This window comes from Apaloderma vittatum, unplaced genomic scaffold (genome assembly GCF_000703405.1).
Source record: "Apaloderma vittatum isolate BGI_N311 unplaced genomic scaffold, ASM70340v1 scaffold27288, whole genome shotgun sequence".
Taxonomy (NCBI): Eukaryota; Metazoa; Chordata; class Aves; order Trogoniformes; family Trogonidae; genus Apaloderma; species Apaloderma vittatum.
In genome coordinates, this window is record NW_009731665.1 from 10,446 (window position 1) to 36,905 (window position 26,460).

The 26,460-nt window shown below is 46.3% G+C and overlaps 1 protein-coding gene across 1 annotated transcript; it reads left to right on the forward strand.

Annotated features, from left to right (window-relative positions):
- Positions 1-251: 251 nt before the first annotated feature.
- Positions 252-26,460, forward strand: CCDC50 (coiled-coil domain containing 50). The gene is made up of 11 exons (XM_009875284.1): positions 252-279; positions 5,625-5,687; positions 7,012-7,141; positions 11,968-12,058; positions 14,998-15,115; positions 21,893-21,999; positions 22,580-22,624; positions 23,091-23,195; positions 24,140-24,219; positions 25,219-25,316; positions 26,324-26,460. Exons 3-11 carry the CDS (start codon positions 7,071-7,073, stop codon positions 26,341-26,343), a joined length of 735 nt encoding a protein of 244 aa, XP_009873586.1. The 5' UTR covers positions 252-279; positions 5,625-5,687; positions 7,012-7,070; the 3' UTR covers positions 26,344-26,460.

Here is a 26,460-nt window from a genome sequence, read left to right on the forward strand (position 1 = left end):
AGTCTCCTTGTGCTGCCTTGTAGCTCCCAGCTGTGTGAGATGCTCTGGTGCTGTGGCTGAGAAGCAGAAATCCTTCCCTTCCCCAGGCTGCCCAGCCCTGCCCCGCCTGGGAGCCAGCTTCTCCCTGCCCGAGTTTTCTGATGTCCTTGGCACTGATGATGCCTGATGAACAAGGTCCTAGGAATGCTGTCTGTGCAACTGCAGCTGCAGCATCCGAGATGTGTCCTGGCCAGCCCCTGTTGCCCACATGTGGTAGCAGGAGCTCAGGAATCTCCCGGTGTGATGGGAGAGGCAAGACAACGGAAGCAAGAAACGCTGAGGTCAGACCTCAGCTGCAGAGCAGCTTTGCTGGAGGTGACAAGGAAATGTCTCAGTTACCTGTTTTCTCTGGGCAGCCCCTTGGCTCCAGTTGGGTGGCTGCTTGGTCACGTTGGCTTTGTTTTAACAAAATGATCTGCAGGTTTTGGAGGGCTTACCTAGCTTGGAGTGGCCCGGCCAGTCCCTGCTGGTACAAGTCTTTGTGACATCCCAGCTTGCTTTCTGACCCACAGAACTCAGCATGTTCTGAGGCTGCTGACTTGTAACAGGCTGCACTTGCTGCCTGCTGCTTAATTTGTCAGCTCTGTGAGCCCTAACAAGTGATTTTTAGCTGATGAAACTGTTTCTTGCTCTGTCACTTTTGTCTTTCCTCTCCCTCCTGTCCTTCAGTTCAGGATGCTGCACATGCTCTAAACTAAGCATGACTCACACCTAGTTTATTTTGTGAATTATCCAGCACATGATGCTGACAGGAAAACCTTGGGAGTGGAGGGGGTGGGGAGCGGGAGATGTTTTTAAGACCTAAAAGGAAATGCTTGGAGCATGCTTGTGTGGTCATTGGACTGGCAAGTATCCCAGAGCACGTCATAGAGGCCACGGGAACTGAGGGGTCCCTTGGGCCCTCCAGCGGATGTCAAAACATGGTGTAAGACTTCAGGCAGGAGTGAGGGGGGATGTTTTGCCCTGAGCCTTGCTTGAAAAGCCAGTGGGGTTTGATGTCCTGTAGAGACAGTGCGTGTTCATGCTACCTGTTTCTGTACGTTGCCTACCTCTTTGTCGCACACCTAAATATCGCTAGCAACCTCTAAGGCTGCCTTTGCTTCTCTGTTGTGGTTACCACACTCTCTTTGAAGCAGTTTGGTGTTAGAAACTCTGAGATGAGGTGATGCTGAAGAAAGCTAATGGGGACAAGTGGCAGAATATAGAAAGGAAAAGGTTATTTCATTAAATTTTGCGGAGTTGTACCTAGAGACATTCTTATCTGGGCCATAAAGACAGCTTTGCAACTACGCCTGCAAGAGCCTCAGATGCACTGATGCTTAGAAAGGCAAGTTTTCAGGGTGAGCTCCTACCAGTGGAGAAGACCTGTGCTTGGAGCTTGCAGAGAGCCTCTTCAGGATCCTTTAAGCAAGCGAGCTCACTTTTTCATGCTGCCGAATCATTTTTGCAGCCCACCGCTGCTGCAGAGGATGCTTCTTCCAGTCACACTTCTGCCCTCACCCCTCCCTGCTGTACCTCTGCCCGCTGTCCCAGGGGCTGCGATTCCTGGGCTGGCATTTCTTCCATTCACAGCTGTGCCAGAAGGGAATATCCCGAGCCTGCTCCCTGCTGCGCCAAGGCAGACTGGCTTAATCAGACTATGGTAAACTTGTTGTTAATGTTTCACGCTTTGCTGGACTTGCCAATTGTAGCTGCGCTGATTGTGCCCCTGCTGCTTGTTTGACCGCCGGATGGCTCGCAGCCAGGGCCCTGGGATGGGAAGTCAAGTCGATTCGCAGCAGTGAGCGTAACATTAATCTTACCTTTCATTTTTTTTAGGCATGCAGCTAGGGAATAAGGAAATAGATGTCTTTCCCCTTAAATATGGAGCCTCTTGGAGAGGAGGAGTTGTGAGCCTCTGCATTGTCTTTGAGGACGTCCTATTTCTCAGCACAAACTCAGCGCACATGATGCCTGGTAATGAGTGACAGGGGCCACGCTGAGATGGGGCAGGAGATGAGACTGACACCATTAAAGCTTCATTTCACGCCATGCCTTGCTGGTCCACATCTCCAGTTATTTTGTAGTTGCCTCATTGCTGGATGCCTGTGTTCAGGGACAGAGGGCTGGTTTCCTTGGTCTCACTTGCAGCTGCAGCCATGCTTGACTCAGTGCCACGGGTGCTGGGTCTGGTCTTGAGGGAGCGCTCCGCGCTTGCGATTGCCCCCAGACTTACTCGGGAGTTGCAGGTGTCCACATCTCTTGCCACCTGGCTGGCTGACAGCGCTTCATCGCGTTCGGAATGGGGTGTTCTCATCCTCCTTTGCACATTATTCTCAGGTTGATGGGACCTGGGAATAATGTGCTCGGATGAGTTGGAGGCGGCCAGCCCAGCCAAGTTTCTGACAGTCACGAAAGGTCTTCTTGTGCCGTGTGCCCTGCCAGCAGCTCCCGCAGCACAAAGCGAGGGCTGTGTGCTCCAGCCGCCTGTTTGCGGCTTTGTAAGAGCAGCTTCACGGGAGCGTATCCGCAGCCAAGTGGCTTCTTCAGCAATGCGCAAATGAATCCAAATGTGTGAGGAAACCCACGGTTTGCTGCAGCCTCGCCAGCCTGCTCCTTACTCTGTCTGCTGTGAGGTGGGAGTACTGTGGAGCCCAGACACTTGAGGGATTACAAAACGTGTGGCATTAATAACCAGCGAGCTTCCCTCTCTCTGTACTGGGTCTTGATGGGATGATCATCACTGTTTCAAGACCCAGCCCTGGTATTCACGCCTGGGCCTTGCAACTTGGTGGCTTGTCCCAGGGCCTTGTCCCCACTGTCTTTGTCCCAGTGTGCAGGGATGGGGCAGGCGGTGGCTGGGCACAGCCCCAGGACTGGGCGCTGGTGGCCGTGTTCGGTGTGGCGCCGAGTCTGGGCTGGGAAGCGCAGTGGTGGTTCCCTCCCGGGCTGCGTGCGCTTCCTTGCCCAGGAGCTGAGCATCATGTGGCCCAGACCTGCCCTGAAGATCCAAAACAGCCCAGGCAGGAGCCTTCCTCCCTGCTTTACATCTCCGGCATCCAGCAGCTCTCAGCTGTGGCCCATAGAAAGTGAGGACCAGAGGAGTTTGGTTTGTTTTCTTTATTTTTGCTTGTTTGTTTAACTTTGTAGATGACTGTCTTGCTGCTCCTGCTTCCAGCAGGTCTCTGGAGGAGCAGCTAGAAGAAGCAGGCTCGTCTACACAGCACAACAGGGAGCCGTGCCGGGGACTTGCTCAGAGACCTGCTGCAGTTAAAAATGACACTTCCCCCCTGTTTGTTTGTTTGTGTTGGTTTCTAACTGTCAGGAGCAAGTGCTGCTGCTTGAATATGTGGTGGTAGAAGCAGAGCTCTAGATCTGGGCAGGCTGCCTGTGGCTCTGTATTGAGGTGCTTTATCTCTGAACTGATGGTAGGGCTCAAGCCTCCGAGTTGGATGTGACCTTCCAGCAGGCAGGATGCTGCTTGTTGTAAGCGGAAAGCGATTGTTCCACAATGTGCTATGAAGCTAAAGTAATATTACCAACCACAGAAATAAAACCTCCGTGGGCAAGATCCCCTTGCCCAGTCCCATAAGAACATGTGCTCGTGACCACCAAGCCCCCTGCATGTTCACCTGTGAAACTCAACTGTGGCTTGTCCAGATCTGTGGCTGGAGGCAGCGTTGCTTTATTTAGCACTGAAACACTTCCAATGTATATTTAGGGTTTTGTATAATTTTTTCTTTTCTAAAAGAAGTTGCAGTTAAAAAAAAAAAGGCAACAATAAGACCTTAATTGCACCATCCGGAACTGTACGTGCTTCAAAGTGAATCACTATGGGATCTTGTAATTGTAATCTTTGCCCTCATCTCCACCCTGCTGTGTGTCACTCCCTTGTCTCTCGCTGTTAGGAGCTTTTGTCATCTGCACAACACCCTCCAATGCAGAAAGACTCAACCAAAAATTCTACTGAATAGGATAAAGCATTTATCTGACTTCTTAGTACACACACCTAGAAACTCTTCTAGATGTTTTGTGAAGATACCCGAGTGCAGAGGAACATCCTGATGCTTCTCTAGTGAAGCGTGTGTGTCAGTGTGAGAAGAGGGAAGGCTTGTGGGACTGAGGCTCAGGAAGATGCAATTACCTTCTCATTTCCTTGTATTTTCCACCTTTTACGGTGATGGAAATGTTTTATCTGCTCTGACTCTGAAACATTTCATAAACGGGTTCCTTATAAATTCCCCTTGTAGTTTTGGTGTGTTCTGGGGCTTTTGAGGTTATTTTCACTTTCTCTTTTAGGTTGTTGCTGTGCTCTGCTATAAACCTTGGTCTTCCCCAGGGGTTTCGCCCACGGAGCACAGCAACAGTGTTTCCTACCTTCTTCTGCAGGTTTAGAAGCACCATGTAGCTCTCTCCTTTGTTCCACATGTTTCAAATGGCAGAGATGCCCCCATCGGGTCCCCTTAAGCTGCTTAGCTCATCACGTTGAGGGAGAAACAAATGCCAGACCTCTCCAGTGTGAATTTTTCAGTGCCACTGCCTTGAGGTCCCCTTGAAGCAGATGGGAACCCCGTGTGTGGCAGATGTGTGGAGCGGGGCCCCGTCCTGCAGTTCGGGGCACAGGTTGCAATTTGGGGGCACAAGTCACAGTTTGTCCTTGGTTCACTGAGAAGCTGATGTGTGCCTGCTGCCAAAAGGCTGAACCTGTGTGAAGCCTGTGTCCCTGTCCCAGTACGTAGGTGACTTGTGTTTTATTGCCGGCTGCCTGTGCATGGCAAGTTAAAAATAAACAGTGGTGTTTTTCTAGTGTGGGTAGAGCATTCCTTTGAAAGTTCAAGTGTGAAAGTGATAGGCATTGGCAAAAATCTACTGCTTTTAGACTGGTGCCGAAGGGAGCCTGTCGCCTTCCTGTTCAGTTTATCTCCTGGTTGTTTTCAGCATCTTTTCAAGAAGCTGTGCTTATCCCTGCCGGTAACGCTGTGGTTGAACCCATATCTGGGTTCTAGGTACAAATCCTGCATCTGCACCTGAAAAAGTCTTAGAATCATAGTCAGTGAAGCTTACAAGAGACAACTGTGAAATGGTGCCTGAGCTGGTTGAAACGCCTCGTAGAAAGAGCCTGCTTGGTTTTGCAGAGGTGACGGTGTGCAAGTGCCTTTGTGCAGAGAAAATACTATTCTTAGAGTCTTTAACCCAGCAAAGAAAATCATTGTAAGCACAGCTGCTTGCCCGTGGCTTTAGTTGAGCACAGTCAGTTTGGACTTTGGTGTAAATCTGGGTGGAATACAGGGGTTTGTACACAAGGTCTGATCCAGTGGTGGCATGGGTGATTGTGATCTTAAACTAAAGAAGCAGAGGTGGAAGGGAGAGTGAAGAAGGCTTTTTATGCAGACAGGGACAAAGAAGTAAGTGCACACAAAAATAGCCGCAAGTGCAGGAGGGGAAAAAAACCCTAAGAAGTCCAGACTTTGGCTAGTAGGAAATGTGTCAGATGTGTCTGTGCGTTCATGCTCCCCTAAACTGCATTAATCTTTTGATTTTTTTTATTTATTTTTTTTTCCTTTCCCTTCTGATGCTAATTCTCTTTGTTTTGTTCTCTTCTGTAGTGTGTCGAGACTTTGCTGTTCTGGAAGATCATACCTTGGCCCATAACTTACAGGAACAAGAGAGTAAGTAGCCATGATCTTTGGAACAAACTGAAGCAAATTTGTCCAACAGATATCTGTCTTTGTTTGGTTTTGCTAACAAAACCCCTTCCTGCTTTTACTTAATTTTTATTCTTTTTAATGGAATACAGATTATTATTACTGTCTTCACTGTCCAGTAAGAGTACTCTGCGTTCTGCTCCAGCTCACATTGTACCCAGGAGACAGTTGTATTTCGTGTTTCAATTTTCTGCTCTTCTTTAGAGAGTTCAGTTTATGCTGTTTATCATAAAATAGTGTGTAGGAGTGCAATTGAGGTTTTGTTGCTGTGCAAGGTTTTTGGAAGTGACTAGCAATTTTGGAAGCTTGAAGCTTTATAGGCTGACCTGACGTGCAACCAGAAGAGTCTCTTTACTTATTTCAGAATTGCTAGTGTCTGCCTTTTCAAAAGAGGCTTCCTTTTAAGACATTCTGAGTTAGGGCAGCTGCACACTACCAGGGTTTAAAAAGGAGAAAAAAAAACTATGGCCAGGAACTTCAAAGCGACTGGTGATTTTTTTCTTTTTTTTCCCTTTTTCTGCGTGCTTAACTGTTACTTTGAGTATGTTTGTGTTGCAGTATCGGGTGTGGTGGCTCTACTTTACTTAATGCCAAGTTCTAGGTGCTAATAACCATTCCAACAACTCCACCAAGCACGCAGCTTGTGCTAAAGTTGTGCCCTTGATGCTGGAACCTGAGACCACTGAACTGAAGATGGCTCTCAGCAGCAGCTCCAGTAGCTGTCTTTTCTTGCAGGCAATATCCATGTATGGTAAAGGACTTGCTGTAGTACTCAGTTGCCCTGTTGCTAAATATAAAGGGAGTGAGATTCTACAACTGATTATGTTGAGAGCGAGAGGCGTTTCTTCCTTTAGAGCTTCTCGAGAACAAATTGAGGAAGTATCCTTTGGAAGTGGTTTGGTTCAGATCATCCTTGCTGGCCTCTGGTCAGTGGGTCCTTTCCAGATGCACTTTATTGATCTAGGGTAATTTGTCATGGCCAGAAAACAAAATTCAAAGCCTAAAAAGTGTTAACTATAGTGTTAACCTGGATGTGATTAAGATATGCAGATCTTTTTTCGGTACCTCACACATATACAGCCCCTTCAGTGCTGAAATAAGACAGTCTCAAGCTGCTAGCATAATCTCAGTTCCGGACTTCCCCACCTTTAGAGATACTGCATGACGTTTCCCTGCCAAGAACTGTCTTCCTTTCTGGCCTGGAATCTCCCTCCCACTTGCTTTGTCTTGTTCACACCGTGAAGTTCTGCAGGCTCACTTGAGGGTTCTTGTCTGTGTTTATTTCCAGTTGAGCATCATTTGGCAACAAATGTTCAGCGTAATCGTCTGGTGCAACATGACTTGCAGATGGCCAAGCAACTGCAAGAAGAGGAGGATCTGAAAGCACGTGCTCAAATCCAGAAACACCGAAAAGACTTGTGAGTTTGGGGTGGAGCTGTTGAAATACTAGTCCCATTTGGTCAGAGAACTGAAATGAGCTTTGATTTGAGTTGATTGACAGCATGTGGGGTCTGGGTTGATCTGCTTTTTGCTTCTTCTTCCTTCTTCCTTTGGCTATCTGTTGCCATAAGAGTATTGATACTAGCCTCTGGCACAGAGTAATGAGAGCAGGATTAGGAGGAGGTGGTCTTGGGGCTTGTCTTGGCTTAGATTCTGTTGCCTGTCCATGGGACGAAGGCTTCTTGTTTTGCTGGCTGTTGGCAAAGCGGAGTCACTTTGCCGCTTCTGTCGATCTGGTCCCCTGACTACAGTCTGAGAAAGAAGAAGCCGCACCGCAGAAATACACAGCATTGCACTGAATTCTCTCTCGTACGGAAATTGCAGAGATTGACGTGTTTGCATTGTGCCTGATGAGTGCTTTTGAGAGCACAGTGATTTTTGACATGCTGCTGCACTGAACTACTGAAAGTTCCTGCTTGCGCTTGCAGATACTCCAGTGCGAAGTGACCTGGCAAGAGGAGCTGCTGCCCCAGGGTCACCTGGTAGAGATGGATATTGGGGGACAGGGCGTCTGTTGCAGTCCCTGACTTCTGCAGCAGCCCTGCGAGGTTGCCTGAGGAGTGCTCGGGTTTGTTCAGGCCCCACACGCCAAGTCTAACCCTGCGACCTGCAATTTAGCTTTCTCTGTGCTGTGGCTCTTAGCTGTGGAGCGGGTGTAGAGGTGCAGCATGGCAGCACAGGGCAAACCAAACTGTTCTTTCTAATCCGGAGTTGGCACTGGTGCTTTTCTGTTTTTGGATTTTTTTTTGTTGTGATGTTTTTTTCTCCCTTCTGCTCTCCCCAGTCTCTTGCAGCGTGTGAGATGTAACAAATGGGTTGTGTGACAGGGCTCAGTCAGATCCCAGTGATCAGAGACGTCAGGACGGGGCTCCCTGCAAATGCAGGGTCTGCAAGGCAGGACACATCTCCCAGCGGCTGTGCTGCCTCCTGCCTTGTGTCGTGTTCGGTGATGCCACCCACCAGGTACAGTTGATGTTGCATCACAGACCCTGGGTGGCTCATTTGGCAGAGACAGTGGTGGAGGAGAAGAGCTCTGTATTGCAGATGTGTGAGATACAGCACTGACTTCAAAGGAGCTGCTCATAAAGATTTGAAGCTGGGGCGTGACAGATCAGCCACTGTTTCCAATGTTCCAGCTTACTCAGGCAGCACTGGGAGGATGTATGCGTATCTCTGAAGTCTGTGCTTTCTTTCAATAGTTTTGTCTTCTTTAGCAATTAGAGATGTGAGCATGTAAATGACAACATGCAAATTAATTTTTTTGTGACAGGCATGATTCTTTCTGTTACTTGCTGGGAACTGCAAACAGTTTTCTTGTTGTAGGACTCTGTAAAATGGGATTTACGAACTTTGTGAGCCAAGTTACAGGCAGAACTGCTGATGCTGAATGTGTCAGCAGCAGTTCTGCTCCTGAAAGCAGGAGCTCTTCTGCAAGAATAGTAAAAAAAAGTTGGATGCATCCTTTTGTAATTGGATCTCTTTCTTCCCTAATTCTTCATACGTTCCTTCTGTCTCTGTGCGAGATCAGCGTGTTCTGGCAACAAAATGATCCTCACTGTTGCTGCTTTCTGCATCTTCTAGGGCAGTTTGACACTGCAGGGTGATAGGAGGAGTAAACGGGCAGAACTGGGTGGTCTTTCGAAACAGAGAACATAGAAACCTCTTTAGATTTATGGGCTGTCTTCTGTCTTTCAAATCCTATATCCTCTCAGAAAGACTTTGTGAAGATTAATGAGAGAACAGAAGTAACTTTTCTTCTCTTTTTAAGAGTTCATGGAAGCATCAAACCTTATTTTCATGCTTCTTTAAAAGCATCTCTCACATCTAGCTGAGGAGCCTGCACACGGCCAAGTATAGTAGCAGGATTGCAAAAATAACTGTCAAAAATACCACGAAAATGTGTTCTTCCCTTGTTTTGCTCCCACTACTGTGATGGATCTGTTACACTAATGTGAAGAGTTCTCTTAAACCCTTTTTTTCTTCCTCTTCATCCAGCAACAATTAATTGTTACAGCCAACCTGAATGGGAGCTTTCTGATCACACTGCCTTTTTTTTTTTTTAATTTTGTCTTTCCTCTTTTTCCTGAACTGATCTGGAGTTTCCCTGACACTCTTAACACTCTTGGTTGCTCAGGAACGGAGGATGCCTGTAGGTGTGATGTTCAGGGATGGTGACGTTTCTGTTACTCTGGCTGATTTCTAGGAACTGATGGGCACCTGAACTCATGCTAAAGAAACTGAAGGACAAGAAGAGCCATCAAAGTTCTTTAACCTATTTTCTTAAGCTCATTCAAGTTGAAACACGAGCTAATATTTATTAACTAGTTAAGCCTCAGTATTTAATTATCACTAAGCAGTAAATGCCAATATCCAATCCTCTGTTGCTGTTTAGTGGTTCCTAGAGGTTGAAATGGTCTTTTCCAGGACGTGTCTCATCAGGAACAGGGAAAACTTCTGCTTTTGCATTACTTCCAGTGTTCTTTACTGTGAAGGGGGAGGCAGTGACCTTGTTGCCTTGGCTGTGAAAGACGATTAGCTGGTTTTGCCTCCTGTTTGTCTGCAATAAGATGTATTTTAAGCATTTAGCAAGTCAGTTGGTGCTGATGAAGTTGGCACCTTAGCTCTGTTCACAGGTGCCAGGGGAACTGGAGACGTGCAATGCCTTGATACGCCTGACCTTTCTAACTTATTTTCCACCTGGATTCATGTCCTCTGAGAGTGAGGTCATAAGGGATCCACTGTCTTCATCCCACTGACAGCCTGCTCCCCGGGATTTGCATATTCAGCTATTGTTTTGCTGGAGACTGTGGTTCCCTGCTGGTGCCAGGCTTGCCAAGGTCCCTTTTAGTATGGCAGGTTCAGGAACTGGATTTGCTGCCGTGTGAGCTTATGTGCCTTTGGACAGGTTTGTCCCTGGAGTCTAGTGAAACGCACACGGGCACACAGAAAATGCCAGGTTTTATTACCTGGATGAAAGAAATTGGTGTTTGAAGGTGTTAGACCTACGAACACTGACATTCATGAGTGCCTTCCAGGGTGTCTCTAGATGTGGGTGAGTTTATGGATATGCACAGATGTTTGTGAGTGTGGTAGTCTGGGAAAGGGAAGGAAATGTCATCTTGTGACAGTGACTTGGGATTCATATATATTTGGGGAAAGTGATATAAACAACATGCAGTAGCCTATTGCAAGTCTGCTTCCAAGGAGCAGCTGGCAGAAGAGGCTTCTTTCCCCTCCTGCTGCATGTTCCTTTTCCTTCACTATGACAGATTAGTTATTTCTTGGTGGCATTTATCCTCTAACCCCTCTTCTTTTTGTGGTGTCCTTCTTCCCCACCCTAAGCCATGTACCTACTCTTTCTGCTGCTCTCATTTTTCATCACTTTTAAAGCTCTGCATTGCCACTGACCACTCCAGCCATGTAGCAGAGCAATAGCTCTGTTTTGCTACTGAAAGCGCTTGCCTACGCTTACTGTTTTAGTTTCCTGCACTCGTAGCTTAGACTCCCTTCCTGTCCCTTGCCTCCCAAGTTTGCTATGTCGTTTATGCCCTTATCCTTGCTCAAGCCTAGAACCAGTTGCTTCAGCCCACATAACAAAACTTTGACATAGCTGAACCTGCTTCTCTTGAAATATATGCTTGTCTTCCACAATGTGCTCTTGGCAGTCCTCCCATCACCTATCTGATCACTATCAGTGTATTCTTCAAAAGATTGTATTCTAATAACATAAGCTCTGCCTGTTGCTGTTTCCATTCTCATCTCCTGTGCTTTGCCTTTTGGTAGTTTCACTTGCAGAGATAGCTCAGATTGATTTTTTTCTGACCTGTTTAGAGCTAGTTTTTGGCTCAATTTCATCAGTGCTGAAAGAACTCTTAATCTTTCTCCTTAAATACCCCAGCCCTTTTCTGGGTTGCCTGTGGAACTGCTGGCCATCGATCCTTCCAGCCTATTTTCCAGGCGTCAGAGCCTGCGGCTGAGGATGGCACAATTCTTACAGGTGCTTTCTGTATGATGTCCCTGAAATACAACCTTCCTGGTGTATCCTCACAGTCGAAACTCTGTTTTCATGTCTCGGTTATTCCAGTATCTCTCTGTCCCCAGTTAATGCCATCTTATGTTGTTCCCACGCTGGCCCTGTGGCAACGACTCCCTCACCTCTTGTTTTGACGCGTGTCGCTTTTACCTCTTGGCACCGGTTCTGCTTTTGTGTCTCATCCCACCTCAGCAGCATTTCTCATTCATTACTGAGCTGCCACCTCCAGCCTCTGCTTGGCCTACTTACAGCATTTTGCAGCAGTTCTGCACTTTCTTCTTCTCTTTGGCTTTTCTGGGAAGTGATTTTCACGTTAATGCCTGCATTAACTCAACCCTTGAACTCCTCCTTTGGCACCACATATCCAAAAACTCGTTAGCAGAATTAAAGTGTGTAGAGATCCCTGTGTGCTACCCTGGCCTGCCCTATCCTATGGTACCTGCCTCCTTTCTTAGCAAACTGCCTGTGAATCTATTTTCCTTTGCTTTATACTCTGACTGTGACTGCTTTTGAACCTATTTTCTAAATTTGGCCAGCAGAAAGTACAGGGAGGCCTGGTCCCTGGGAAGGATTCACAGGCTCTGCACTAATACTGAATAATATATTTTTCTGTGTAAATCAGATGGTTCTTTAGCTCTTTTATCCCTTTCTCCAGGCTGACTGATGCCGGTGACTTCAGCTGCCTATAATCCTTGTCTGCTTGCCTTCCAGAGAACAGCAGGACTCCGAGATCGCTCAGGAAATCCAAGTGAAGCTGGTATTTGAAGCAGAGCAGCGCCGCAGGCAAGAGGAAAAAGACGAGGTAACCTTTAAAGCTGCAGGGATGGCAAAGCTATTTGTAGCAGCCCTTTCAGTGCAGGCATTTCTTGGTCGTTAGCCACAGGAGTTGGCTTGCGGGTTGTCAGTCGTGGTCCTCGCAGATCTCAGTATGCACAAAGATTTTGAGGAGTCCTGTTACAGGAATAAGTTACAGTCATAGTCCTCATGCTCAAGGGTCACAATGGTGGTTGAGGCCAGTGATCTTGCTAACGAAGAGAGCAAGTAGTAGGTGGGTCTTGTTGAAGTGTAGGAAAGTGTAATTGCTTATGTGGTTTGAGATCTGCTTTCTTTCTCAACTACAAGACAGGTACTACTTTTGGGAGAATTCTGGGTCATGATTTCTCAGTCTTTGGTGCAAAAGACTTCAGCAGGACCCTCAGCCCATCCATTCATCTCTCTTCCATTACTTTCCTTTATCTTCAGTTTAGTCTTTCACAGCCTGAACACTGTTGGAGTTTCTTGCTAGCAGATTCCTTTTGTGATATCAGAATAATGATCTGCTACTGTTGCTTGAGAGTTGGCTTCTTGATCACTTTATTGTGTCAGCCTCTCAGACTGGATATTCATGAAAGCTACAGAGTAGAGGAACCTGTGTGAACCTGTAGGGTGGCCCCATTTTTGATTACAGATAGATTCTTGAGAAGTCCAAATAGTCTTAAGATGCTCAAGAGGCACTTGGTGGCATTTTCTCAGTAGGAAGAGCTTAAACACAAGGCTGTGTTGAAGAGCCTGAAATAAAAAAACCGTCCTAACCTTGCTTGTGCAAGACCTCATTTTCTGCTTGTACCGGTAAGTCCAAGCAAGTACTGAAAGGCTGCCAAGGCAGACGTGGAGAGACTTTCAAGAAGACCTCATGGCAACAAAGGTGAGAGGAACACTCAGACTAAAGAGTTTTTGCTATAAATGCAACCATCTGTCTCGTTTTTATTGGGAAGGTGAAGAGGATGCAATACTCATGTTAGCTGTGGGAATTGCACCTTTCCTTCCTGCTTTATGTCGAGAGCTGCTGGGTTGTCAGCAGTCTGACAACAGGTCCCTGCAACCTGTCAAACCAGTGCACTGACCGTCTTGTGTTGTTGGGAGCAGTCTTCAAATGAATGTGGCTCAAAGCAATGAGGAGAAGTCATAAATACTCTTTCTCTTCCTGCTGGTATGTGAGGATTTCCCAAGCGTGGCTGAAACGTAACTGTGGACTGTGTTAGACTGCAGCTGGGTACGAGGGTGTGGCACTGCCACTCAACCTTGCAGTGAGACTGCTGGGAGCTTGATTTGATCCTGTTTCCCTTCCGGGATTCCCCCAGTGTTATTTCTTTGGGTAGGCTCCTGTGCTGATGCAGAGCCTGAGCAATGTGAGTGAGGCTGCGCAGTGCCCCAGGGGTTTGTCACCTGGCAGAGGGACAAACATCAGAGTCCCTTTTGTAGCCCTTGGCACAGCAGCTATACATGTACTCCAGAGGGCATTCTGTTTTATACTGGCACTGGCCACGTGCCAGGCTAGTCTTGTGTTTGTCACATGCGGGGTGTTGGAGGTGCCCAGCATATGTGACAGCTCTCTGGTGTCAGTAGTGGCTGGCAGTGTTATGCCAGTACTCTGCTTGAGGCAGATCCAGTCTGATGTGGAGGGATTTTAGATGAAATGCTAAGCCTGCCTACTTATGATCCAGTTTCTAAGAAATGGTTTGTGTGGATTTGCAAGTCCTGAGCTGACTCAGTCCTGAAGATAATGTGCTTAAGGCCGTATATTTATAGACTTACTGTACTTGACAGAAGGGGTTAACATTGTCAGGGGAAGGGAATTTTTTGTTGTTGTTGTTAAAGAACCTGTAACATCCTCAGCTCTTCCAGAAAGCTGGTTACTGAGCAGATCTGAATCCTGAAATGACAGTTTGTACTTGAACACCTATCCAATGTCCTCCAGTGCCAGTTTTGCTCTGCAGGGTGTTGGCTCTTAGTTTGCATTTCAGTGATGTCTTTCCTGTCTGCAGTGTGTGCTTCACATGCACGGCTCTGTAAAGGTCCTGAGGATTAGGGGTGCTTAGGGAGGCTTAAATGAATAGCATCCCAGGGCTAGCATGCTCTGCGTGCTATCTTCTAGCTTCTGTTGCTAGCTTCAGACTAGCTTCTGGGCCCCAAATGAGCAAGCCCCAGGGAGCTGTTTGCTGTTGCTAGGCCTTGTTGATCCATTAGTCATCTCAGAGAAAAACCAATTAAGAAAACGGAGTGCTATTCTCTTTGATGGCATGTCTACCAAAACTACGACAGAAGATAAACGGCTACAGTCCCTGCAGTTCTTCTGTTTTGTGCCTAGTCTACTCTTCCTAATGTCCCTTTCGATTTTTATTTTCCCTCAGCCTCTGTCTGTCAAATTGATGCATTTACTTACGTGGCATCCTGTAGTCCTCCTAAATTACAGCTGGTTTGAAGCAAGTTCATGACTTAGTCTGGTCAGAAGTGCCTTTGGGTGGAGACAGTCCTTGTCTCTGTGTTTCTCTTTCTCTGATGGAGTCCAGGAGCAGGTCCAGCCTATTCCTGTGAGCAGGTATGCACTGGTGTGATTTCCAAATCCTTACTGGAAGCCCAGGGTTTCACACGTAGTCCCTTCTGCCAGGCTTTGGCTGTTCAGGGCTGTGTAGGATTGTGTATAGGTGGAACAGGAGGCTGTGAGTCTGCCCCGGGGTTGGAAGCTCAGTGGTGCACCTCACTGAGGTTGGATACTGGTTGCTGAGATGGTCCCTTGTGTAAACCACTTAGTTGGAAGCCCCATATAGCCCAGGGGTTGAATTTGAGGGTAACCCTGTTGTTGCCATTTCTGAAAAGTCAAGCTATCAGTATTTTTAGAATTGAATAAAGAATTTGAATAAAAGAATCAGAATTTTTTTTTTGTGGGCGAAAGGTAACGTCTGTTTTCTTCCATCTCTGCAGGACATTGCCCGTCTCCTACAAGAGAAAGAACTACAGGAAGAAAAAAAGCGCAAGAAGCACTACCCAGAATCCCAGGGACACACAGTCTATGAAGATAGCTATTATGCAGAAAATGGAGGTATGTTGCTTCTAGAAAAAGGATCAAGACCATGGCAGTATAGGTGAACCTGGTGATCTGTTAACTCTCTTGAGGAGACTTCCCTTATCTTACAGCCCTGCATTCAGCATTGTAACTTTGCATCAGTTTCCAGGGCCAGGATCAGATGTTTTTCTGGAACCAGGAAATAATTAAAAAAAATTAAAAATGGAGAAGATAACCTACGATTTTTGATGTCATAGAAGGTGGCCTAAAGGACAGGGATAGGGCAAGTAGTGTGTGTATATGTGCAAGCACACACATGCGTGCCTGTTTTAAAAGGGCTTGTGGGAAAAGACAGTAGCTAATGGTTCTAATAAGCCACAGTTCCTTCTGTGTAACACCATAAGCGTGCAGGGGAGAAGAGCAGACACAATCCCATGCTTGTATTCAAAGAGAAACAGTTCCATGTGCTCATCTGCGATGCTGGCACGGCTGTGTGCATGAAGGAATAAATACTGGTTCATGGAACAGCGTTTCAAAAATAACTCCTTGCAGGTATGTATCCAAGCATTAAAATTAGCACAACTGCTTTGAATGACTTACTGAATAACAAGGTCATCTCTACAGAATGTCTCTCTGTGATTATCATCTGGGACTGTATGCTGTGGAAAAGATATGACCCACAGCACTGTATTATGCTCTTGGTCGGCTTTTGTGATTGAATACAGACCTTCTTTAAATTGGGATGAGAGAATCAGGGTGTGTTTAATTATGGAGCAATCTGGGGATGGCTTTGCTGTGCACTGGTGGTGGTTCCTGTGATCTTGCTTCAAAAAAAAATGGAGAAGACATGGGCTGCTTCTGATTAACAGATTGTGAAGATGAAGATCAAACCTTATTTCTCATTTTAACATCAATGCTATTGGCAATTTAAAATATCTTTTATTTGAACTTACACAAAACATTTTAGTTTCAAGTGGGAAGAATTTGAAGGATGGCTGAGAAAACAAAAAACACAAAGTACAAAACAGTAACCAAGTGGAAACTTCATGACCACAAGTCCTGCTACGTGTACAGAACTGGGAAAGACTTCGATCTCAGAGTCTCGCAGCCATCCCACACTTCAGTTTTTCAGAATTAAATGGAACAAGCCCCTGAAAAAATACAATATAGGTAATAGTGTTGGCATGCAGAAGTGGTAGGAGAGGATGCATTTTTGTAACAGAAATCACCTGGCAAAATCTTATGAGTCTCTGCACTGAGAGTGTGGAGTGGATTTGGAGAGCAGGATATCGTGTTGGTCTAATTTTTCTTCCCAATGTAGTCTGTAGTCTTGGAGGTGGGTTTAGAAGGTGTTTTGCCTGACCATAGTAGTGCTGTTCTAGATCTGTGCTACTTGAGAACTAGAAAGGACTGAAGAGAATTTTGGTGTCTGGATCATCTAGTCCATTGATCTGGAAACTCTTAAATAATTGGGCACCATTTGATTAGGCTTCAGCATCCTTGGTTTGCATTGTCCTCATTTCTTGTGAACTTAAAAAAACCCAGAAAACAACAAAAAACCCCAAACAGAACAGAAAAAAAAGAAAAAGCCCTTGCTATGTGTTTTATTCTGTCTTGAGACTGGCTTTATCCATATCCAGGAGACATGTGTATTAGGGCTATTTCTCCAAAGCAACGAGCCCTTAAAAAGTGGAAAAATAAACATGAAAAAAAGACAGAGTTCCTCCCAGAAGTGTCTGTTCCATGAAAAACATTTCTGTATTTGCTCAGTCACTTGCTGCTTGAGAGAGTAATACCAAGACCTAAGGAGTGTTTACTCGGCCCCTGTGGAAGGTGCTGCAGGAGCCGGTGCCGGCCGAGGAGCTCGCCGCCCTCCGATTCCCCAGAAGCAAATATTCTGATCGGGCTGTCTGTGCGGACGCATTACCTGCAGCGGTCCTTTCCCAGCACAACCACGCTTTGCTCTTCCGTGATCTCTCCTGCTCTCTGCTGCTGTATTTGTTGAGCTTTCCTTAGTGACAACAGTGAATTAATTGTTTGACCTGCATTAGTGTTGTTCAGGAGCGGACTCTTGCTTTCAGGCTCTGGTCTCTGTTTTTCAGTAAGTCACTTAGATTGTTTTATTGGATATTTCTTTTCTGTAAGTCGTGAATAACCTAAAACTGAACAGAAAAAACAAAGTTAACAGGAACTTCTGTGGTTACCCTTACAGTTCTTGGATTTTTAAAAATATAACTGTTCTGGTTAAAAGTTACATCGATTTGTTTTCAAGGTGGATTTTCTGTAATCTGTGTCTTTACTGGCTCTGATTTTTTTTTTTCTTGAGTACAATGTCTTGAAGGGAAGAACATTCAGTTTTAGTGTGGGTATTTTTTCCCTTTCCCTGAAATCTAGATGATTGTAAGGAAGACAGAGCTATTTATTAAAGCAGAATGCAGTTCATGTGCAGTGAACCCTATTTTAAATATTTTTAGGTGCTACGAAAAACTTCTCAGCAGTTGAGAAGGAAATTATGCTACTGGATATTTTTGTGTAGTTCTATTTCAAATCAGCCTCTGTTATGAGGTTTTTTTTTTTTCCTTTAGAAATACGCCTTTGTTCTAAAAAGCTGCTGAAAATCAAAACTAGTTCACCCAGTGCAATAATTTTTCTTAGCAAATAGCTTGATTGGTAAATAAATTGATCAGCAGTTTGTATTTGGGCAGACTTCTGCTTCTTTGGGCCTGTGTCAGTTTTATCACTGAAACTAAAAACAAAGAAAATTTCCACCTGCGTTCTGGAAAGCACAGAGGAAACAACCCCGCCAGGCTGCTGACTAAGCGGCTTTTCCAGCCACATTGCTGAGGTCAGGAGCCTGGGTTTTGTGAAGTCTTACCCTGCCCTTAGAGTTCCATAACTCTCTCTGCAGTCAGAGCCCAAACTTCAGTTTAGACAATGAGTAAGGGTGGACCCTGAAACTTCTGGATCTGCAAGAGAAATGTGACAGTCTGAGGTGGGAAGATATTTAGATAGAGAATTAGATAGCTGCAGCTATCCATCATGTTATTCCTGCTTTTTAAAAAAAAAAAGTAATAAAAAACCCCACTCAACACTTGTCTCTCGTCTGCTTTATGTGGATCTTCCATGTGTTAGGTGAGGCTGTTTTTTCTGATGCAAAAACCTCATGCCTGAAGGCAGGGCAAGGCACCAGCGCTTATAAACCAGGATCCAACCTGACCCTCTTAATGGCCCCTCCTGGCCTTGCACCCCCTGTCATTGCCTCCCAGCCCTACCTGCATCCTGCCCCCCCCCTTGCAAGCCTGTCTCTGGTGGTTTCGGTATCCTGCAGCACCAACATGTCACTGGGAGATGAGCTCCTCTGTTGGCTGTTTTTCAGCCCCAGTGGTGTCATGAGCAGTGCTTCATCTCCGCATTGGCTTGTCTGTGTTGTGGAAGGTGCTCGGACACACTTTTGGGCTGCACCTGTTCTTTCTGCTCCAACCCTGTTGCCTCCCATGCTGCTAAGAGGCTCCTGTTTTGCTCTGTCCCTTGTTAACACCTTGCAAGCATTATATCCCCGTTTTTCTTCTTTCTGAGCCTGCATTTCCAGCTTCTCCTTCAGTCATGCTCCCTCAAATGCTGCGCCTGCCCTCGCTGAACCACCATTAACCCCCGCACCACTAACCTGCTCCTTGTTTGTCCCCCTCATTGCTCAGAGCATCCCTGGTGTGACCCCAGAGAGCAGGTTTCTGAGCCTCGCAGGACACAGGCTGGGGACAGGCGCATGCACCGACTGAGAGAGCACCGAGCAGCACCCTCGCCTCTGCGCGACGGTGCCTCTGAACATGAGCGTTCCCCCTCGGGGCATCGTCGGAGATCCCCTCAGCCAAGCAAGGCCAGCGATGGCCATTGGCAGGAGTGGAAACCAGCCAACCAGGAGAGGTCCAGGAGACATCCCAGCCTTGACCTGGAGAGAGAGGCTGGGCACAGTGGCTACGAGCACAGCAATAGCTGGGAGCTGCGGGAGAGGAGAGCAGCTGACAAGACGGCTCGGAGACCTCTCAGTCTTGACCTGGAGGCAGAGTATGGACTCACAGACCAGGCGCGATGCAGCAGAAAGCCAACAAGGCAAGAAAGAGAAAAGCATCTTCCTCTTCTGGAGTTGGAACTGGAGGCTGAGCAGGAGAATTGGCATCGGGCTGGCAGCCAGCTGCTACGCCCTGAAAAACACAAATCTCGTCGGGGCCACTCGTCACACAGGACAGTCCATGATGAGAAGCTCCATGGTGCTGAATCTAGAGAAGGTCATAGGAGGGGTGAGGAGAGAGACTACAAAAGGGCAGGGCACAGAAGACCTTCCCCCTCCTTGCATGCTGTGACCCAGGGAAAGGTTGGAGACTGCCAGCGAAACTCAGGTAACCAAGTGATGGGGAAGGTGTGCCCTACTCTGGTGTCCAAAATCTGCGTTCTTTCTTTGAAGATGCTTATCTCTGGTATCTCTGCAAAGTGTACACAGTGAATCCTGCCTGGGTTTCTTCTCCCTTATTTAGTGAGATTCTTCTTATCCATTAATATTCTTGCTCTGTTGATTTTCTGACATGCCCCATGGCATTAGAGAGGATGAGTAATATGATATTGCTGAAAATGGTGTTCTTGGTATCCCATGTGTTAAAAAACTTTTAAAACTACATGGGAGTGGGTGACCTATCTCTTGGTGAAAGTAGGAGTTTAAAGACTTGGATCTATGCCTGTCACAGTGTGGGAAACTTGTGCTTTAATTTTAAGCCATCTAACTGGCCTTCACTTGGGTAAGGGGAGGATGATTATGTGTGTCTGGAGATGCTGGGAGAGCTATTCTTTGTCTTCATCGTGCAAAAGTTTTCTTTAGGGAAGTGGAAGGTGTTAATTAGATCTTTATATAACCAGTAGGTTGTGATTTGCCCTGGTACAATGTGAGTCTGAGTGACTCAGTATCCCATCACATTGAATCAGAATAGCCAGAAACTCACGTCCTCTTCCTGTGGTCGTGGTGGGCTTCGTGGTCCCCTGAGTGCTGGCACAAGTGATGTGGAAGTAGCTTTTATTGTTGTGTTTTGAGCAAACGGAGGCTGGCACTGATCAGTGTATGAAGAAAGCTCAGCCTTGGGCTGGCCAGCAAACAATTCCTGGAAATTTACTTTTATTCTTCATAGAGGCAATGGTGTATGGAGCCTGTCAGCCACCATGTTTTTTGTTCCAGGATGGTGAAACTGTGTTTATCTTGACCTTGGAAGTACCCTGAATAATTTAACTGTGACCAAGCTGGTGTGTTTCACCAGAGTTCCTGTGTTGGGCTGAGACTGCAGCTTTTCGCAGCTCGGATTGATCGCAGTGTGTGGGAAGAGGCCAGGTCATGCATTTACCCATAACATGCCAGAGCTGAACTGCCCTCTTTCTGAGCTAAGATAGTTTGAGAGAGGGATGTTAATTGCATGACATCATTGACTAGTTGACTCAAGGAAAAGAAAAAGCAAAAAACCCCCCACACCTACTTCAAGACCTAAGAAGGAGGTGGTTTCTTATTCCACAGTTTTATTTTGAGTTGACACACAACGTGTCTGACCTTCTGCAGCTTGAAGTCTTCAAGATGCTTGATGTAGTATGGTGGTAGTTTGTCAATAGATGCACGTATTTTTGGGGAAAGGAAGGAAGTAACCAACTTTTTCTAGGTCAGTTGGTTACTTCCTTTTTTCCCCTGCTTCGGTCTTACCTGATGGGAGGGAAACTGATAGGTGGCCCAGTGAGGTGTAACAGTTGCTTTATACTGTGCAAACGGTGTTTGCTGGAGGCATGGAAGTTTTGAGTGAGAAGTGTTTTCTCAGTTTGGGGTGGAAGAGAGATGGATAACCAGAGTGTTTATGTACCTTGCACGTAAAGCAGAAAGCTCCTTTAGGTGTCTGAGATGTCTGAACAGTACAGATCAGACTGCAGATGGAAGGAGAAGGTATTCATCCCTAATAGGGGTACTGTGAGACTCCTTTGATGGCCTGCTGCAAATAGACTATAGAAAGACTCTCAAAATATAACATTTTAAGTCACTTGGAGATGTTTTAACTTTAAAACAAACAGATAAACATAACTTGATACATAAAGCAAGAATTGAAGCATGTATGAACTTGTGTACTTGGCTGTTTTTTCCCTGTGAATTGTAAAATTCATGGAAGAAATTGTCAGAAACCTCATGTGAGTCTATCCCAGGCAGCTTTTGCAACCCATGCAAACCCATCCAGCAGCATGCTTGTAGACTCTGCTGTGCTCTTAACAGATGTTGGGTAGCTCTCTGCTGCCCTGTTTTGCTGATATATCTGGATCAATGCAGAGTGTGGAAAAATCGTGATTCCTTTGCTAGCATTGCTGTGCTTCAAGGGGCATGGGCTCTTCTGCCATTTAGTTGTATTTATCATATAAGACATGATGTGTCAGGTATTTCTGTATGCACAGAGAAGACTCCCAAAGGTGTGGGCTGCTCCTCAGCTAAAGTTACTCTCAAACCAGCTGTCATGGTCTCTGCTCCTCTTGAGTGGGGCTTTTGCAGATGGCTTTCGAGGAGATGGAGGGGGTTTCTTTACCAAAGCTGGTAAATTTGGAACAGGCTGGCCAGGGAGGTGGTTGAGTCGCCATCCCTGGAGGTGTTTAAGAGAAGCGTGGGTGTTGTGCTGAGGAATATGGTTTAATGCTGTTGATAGGACTAGGAAAAGGTTGGACTCGATGATCTTTAAGGTCTCTTCCAGCCAAAACTGTTCTGTGATTCTATAATAAGTTGATTGTGGGTTTTTTTTTCTTATAATTCTGTAGGCACTAATCTGAGGGGGACACAGCAAGCCATGTATGATACACCCCGAAGGGAACAGGAGTTGTCTGATGCGGAGATTGCTCGGAGGCTGCAGGAGGAAGAGCTCCTGGTAAGCAGAGAGGGTGCATTAGTCAATTCTAAGGAACTAAGACAATGGCAACTTTAATGTGTAAATCTTTTATATAGACAGTGACTTTAATACCTAAGGTCTTGCTGCTGTGCATCTGGTAATTACCTTTGTCTCCCAAACACACACATATGGAGTGACAGCTGGCGTTGAGCCAGTAGATCCCTGTTTTCTGAAATGAGCACCCCAGAATTAAATGATCAAAGCAGAGTGATATTTTATGACCATTTCCAGTCAGGTACAGATGTCCTGTAGTTGGTATGGTCAGCCCAGAATTGAGTCAGGACGGTGCCCATCTTTGAGGGAGAGGGCAGCAGGGTGGGCCATGTGTTGTGATGTGGCCTGGCAGATAGATGAGGGCAAAACTCACCTGAAAAGCTGAAATGACAGTTTAGTGTTGGGTTCTGAGGTAAGTATTGAGCTACCGTAAGTACATTTGGAGAGTATGGTAGCGTATTTGCGTGGACACCTGAATGCCCTGCGCAGTAGGTTAGCAGATATGAATAATTCAGAGATGTTACTCTTCTGTCTCTGATTTTTCTTCCCATTTCTTTCTTTTCAGGCTAACGAGGCAGATCAGAAAGCAGCTCAAGTAGCCCAAGATGAGGTGAGCAAGAAGTCAAATGTTTGTGGTATTCCTTTACTTGTGGAAACTGCTAAACCCCACTTGTCCCCTCTGACTCTAGTTGTTCGTTTCCCTCCTTGAGGAAGCTCAGGGCTCCAGTGGGATTTGCTCCTGGCTGGTGTTCAGGCCTGTTGCAGCCGTGGTAGAATGAAGTTCATGGCTGTGTAAGAGCATCTCCTGTAACTGAGTCCCAGGGGAGACTACTGGAGATGCTGTGAGATGAAACCCCCCACTGAAGGGAGAAGAATAAAGGGCAGAAAGGCTCTGCAAACACAGGTCTCACAAATCAGGGATCCACTGGATGTGCTGCATTTTCTGATCACAAACGGATAAAATTCTGGCTTTGCACCCTTTCCATTCAGCAGCTGTCCATAGGAAAGGGTTTATATAGTTCAGACCTGCAAGAACAGTAAAACCATCTGACACACTCTCTGTATTTCCCTTCTAGGAAATTGCCCGACTCTTGATGGCTGAGGAGAAAAAGGCTTTCAGGAAAGGGAAGGAGAGGGAAAAATCTTCCTTTGAAAAGAGGAGACATGATCAAGACTGGAAGGTATGTCAAGCTTCAGGGGGCACCACAAATGAAATGCTGTATAATGTTACTTCCATTTCCAGAGGAAGGTGAAGGAATGTGGTGAGAGTAAAAGGAATGCTGCAGAGTCCTGCATCCAAAGGGTCTTGCTGCCTGTTATTCACCTGCTCCCTAGGCCTTTTGGAGCCACCCTCTTGACTAGAACCTCTGGCTTCAGCCTCGAGCAAAGTAAGTCATGAGCTGGAAGCCTTGAAGCTTGGTGCTGGATGTCACAGCACTTTGTGGCCTTCTTCAAGCACTGTCAGCCTTCCTGGTGCAGGACTTTCCCTCTGCTGAAATCACAACTGTGGGAATAAAAGCACAGTAGTTGGTTCTGTATGTGCCCCACGGGCATGAGAACAATGCAGCTGCTCCAGTTGTCACTCAGCTTCATAATAAAATTGTCTCTATAATGGCAGTATTTAGCGTATCAAGTCTAGTGTTTTTGTATGGGTAGTAATACTACAGAGGTTTGATTAGCCGATGCGGAAGATGAAAAGAAACGGATTTCATGGTCTGTACTGGCAGGGTGCTAAAGTGGGTGTTGTGTTAATCTTGGAGCCGATTGAAGGTAGTTCTGATGCTTTCACATTCCTCACTGTGTTTGAGTGGTAGCAGGAGCACAGCTGCGTGTGGCCTGTCCCTCGCACTCAGCCTAGCCATGTGCAGAGTCATTACCCACTGGCTGCGCTCAGCCCCACCTTCAGGACAGGTCCCCCAGCGCTGTCTCAGAGCAGAAATTGAGTTTGGCTCAGCAAGGCAAGAGTTTCATTTACCGGAATGTAGTCCCAATACTGCCGTTCACACGTGTCTGGTTGTAGTCAGTTGTGGGTGCAAACTGAGCGTGCGGAGCTGTGACTGCCTCAGTGTGCTGGCTGGTGTGTTGCGAGGCATGGGCGTGAGCTGCTTCCCTTTCTTCCCATCAGCATGATGCAAGCGAGTCCACGCGCTCAAGGTCAAAAGAAGGGCCTGAAACTCAGCGACACAAAGGTGACAGGTCTTCAAGGTGAGCTTGAACTGACAGGTAAAAATGGGGAAATGCAGTTGGGAAGCTGCTCAGAAGCTGAGTCCTAGGGAAGAGTTTTGGGATCACCAGGCTGACCCACCCACAAGGGGCTTGGTAGAAAGCAGAGGTTTTAACACTGAACAGAGCTCATGAGGTGTTTGGTGGCCTGCGTCACTCTCTGTGCTTGTGGCATTTGTCCATATCAGTCTTCCTGCCTGGTGCTGACGGAGATTGATGAGCTTGTGCAGTGACATTCGTTAAATGGCAGAGAAACATGGAGAGGGTTAAAGAGCTTCTGGGGATGTGAAACCAAATGTCATCTCTGGACAGGAAGGAGTAATCATGATGTATTTACACAGCTGCTCCCTTGGGTCCCTGCTTCCCAGTTAAGCCCAGTACACTGCTCCTGCTGCTGTGTGTAATCACCCACCTGCAAACATGTTGTGCTTTGGGGCACTGCATCCCAGAGCTGACAGGAACACGCTGTAGCCCTTCTGAATCACTTGGTACCCTGGCTGTGTGCTCTTGATGAGGGACAGAAGCCTGGAAGTGATGCCTGTGGCTTTGATTTCCAATCCTGATAGAGGCCTAGAAATTCCTGTTGAGTTGCCAAAGAAACACCAAACAAGGTGTGCGGGTGGACACTGAGAGAGATCTTACTAAAATACTCTGGGGTTAAAATTGGGCAAGCATCAAACTCTTTTAATATATTGATCTTTTGAGTGAAGTTTGCATCAAACTTCATTACGGAAGTTCTTTGTTTCCTGGCAACTTGAAACCATTATTCAATGAAAGTGATTTGCAAGAAGTAGTAAATATTGTGTGTTTCTCATCACAGAGACAGTAAGAGGATCTGGTCTGCGAGTGGGAAGTCTGGGCCAGGCATAGTTTGCCTAAAACTGACAGGGACAGACCAGGCAGCTGAGATGTTGCTTTTGCCTTACTGTTATGTCTTTGCGGGTTTTTTCCCCAATGCTTCTTTCTCGCTGTGCTTGGCAGGTCACAGCCTCATCTCGATGACTTTGAACATGGTCGGTATTACGCAAGCCAGCCCAGCCCCGTGCGCCAGATCCCCAGATCTGAGCACTCTCCTAAAGGTAGGATCGAGCCCGTGGTTGCCCCAGCATTTGGGTTACTATGGACTGTTTTCCTCAAATGAACATCCAGCAGGACAGGATGTTTGAAAGAGATGCTGATAGGTTATTGCCCCAGCAGGCGGGTGGTGCAAGTCAGCATTCAGTCTGTACTTGCTGAGCTCTTGCAGGCTGAGAGACTAAAAAGCTGAATTGGTTTGCCAATTTGCTCTCTACTTGTTCTCCGTGATCTCTTAATGATGAATGACTGTAAATCCAGGCAGCAAATGAAGGAGAAATAACATGAAGACAATGACATGATGGATTTTAGGTGACTCACTAGTACCAAACAATCCAATACAGGACAGAACCTCGCAGTATCACCTGTCTGAAGGGCAGGTGGGACGATCAGACACAAGTTTGTCCTGAGAGCAAGCTTGTTTTGTTCCTATAGCATCTCAGCACTGCTTTGTTGGCTTGCTTCACTTGGCACAAGAGCCGTGTGTTTAGAGTCACGTCCCCCAGTTATTTTAAATCTGAATGCCAGTTCTCTGGGTTATCTGTAGAGTCTCTGGGGGAGGAAGGGGGCAGCCAGAATTTGACTCAGTCACTCAGGTTTCTTCTGGCTCTTATTTGTGACTTAAATGTGAAGAGTTTACTTCCCAAAATTTAGCATTTGGGAAACTTTTGTGTTCTGTCCTTGTGAAACAAGCTGGAAAGTTGATGGTAATTAGAGTCTGTAAGCCCAGTGTTTGTTCTGTTTGCTTTAGTGAGACTGTGCAATGTGATTGCAGCACCGTTCACAGCCTAGAAGAAATATGAATGTCTGCCTGTCTTGTGAACCTATCCTAACTTTTGTTTGAGTAATATAACATACAGTTCCCATTTTGGCATTTGATTTTGCCAGTACCCTGAAAATCACACAGACATCCAAGAGGGCAGGACAAGTAAAATATGACTGCAGGTAGTGGGGTTTTTTTCACCAAGAGCTGTCCTTACAGACTTTTTTTTCTTTCTATTTTGCTTTCCAGGTTCCCGTAGGAAGCAATAAACTGTGCTAGCCTTTGCTTTGGTACTGACTATTCTGTAGCAAACATTACTGGAATTGCCAGGCGACTTTCTTGATTTCTCACCCAAAGGGGGGTCCACCTTCTGCTCCCAGGATTTC

What these genes read in the sequence shown, in the direction of transcription:
- CCDC50 (XM_009875284.1), top strand. Translation starts at nt 7,071, where the DNA reads ATGGCCAAGCAACTGCAAGAAGAGGAGGATCTGAAAGCACGTGCTCAA. An exon ending in CAGAAACACCGAAAAGACTT is followed by an intron (nt 7,142 to 11,967) that starts GTGAGTTTGGGG and finishes CTTGCCTTCCAG; the next exon opens with AGAACAGCAGGACTCCGAGA. An exon ending in CTCAAGTAGCCCAAGATGAG is followed by an intron (nt 22,625 to 23,090) that starts GTGAGCAAGAAG and finishes TTTCCCTTCTAG; the next exon opens with GAAATTGCCCGACTCTTGAT.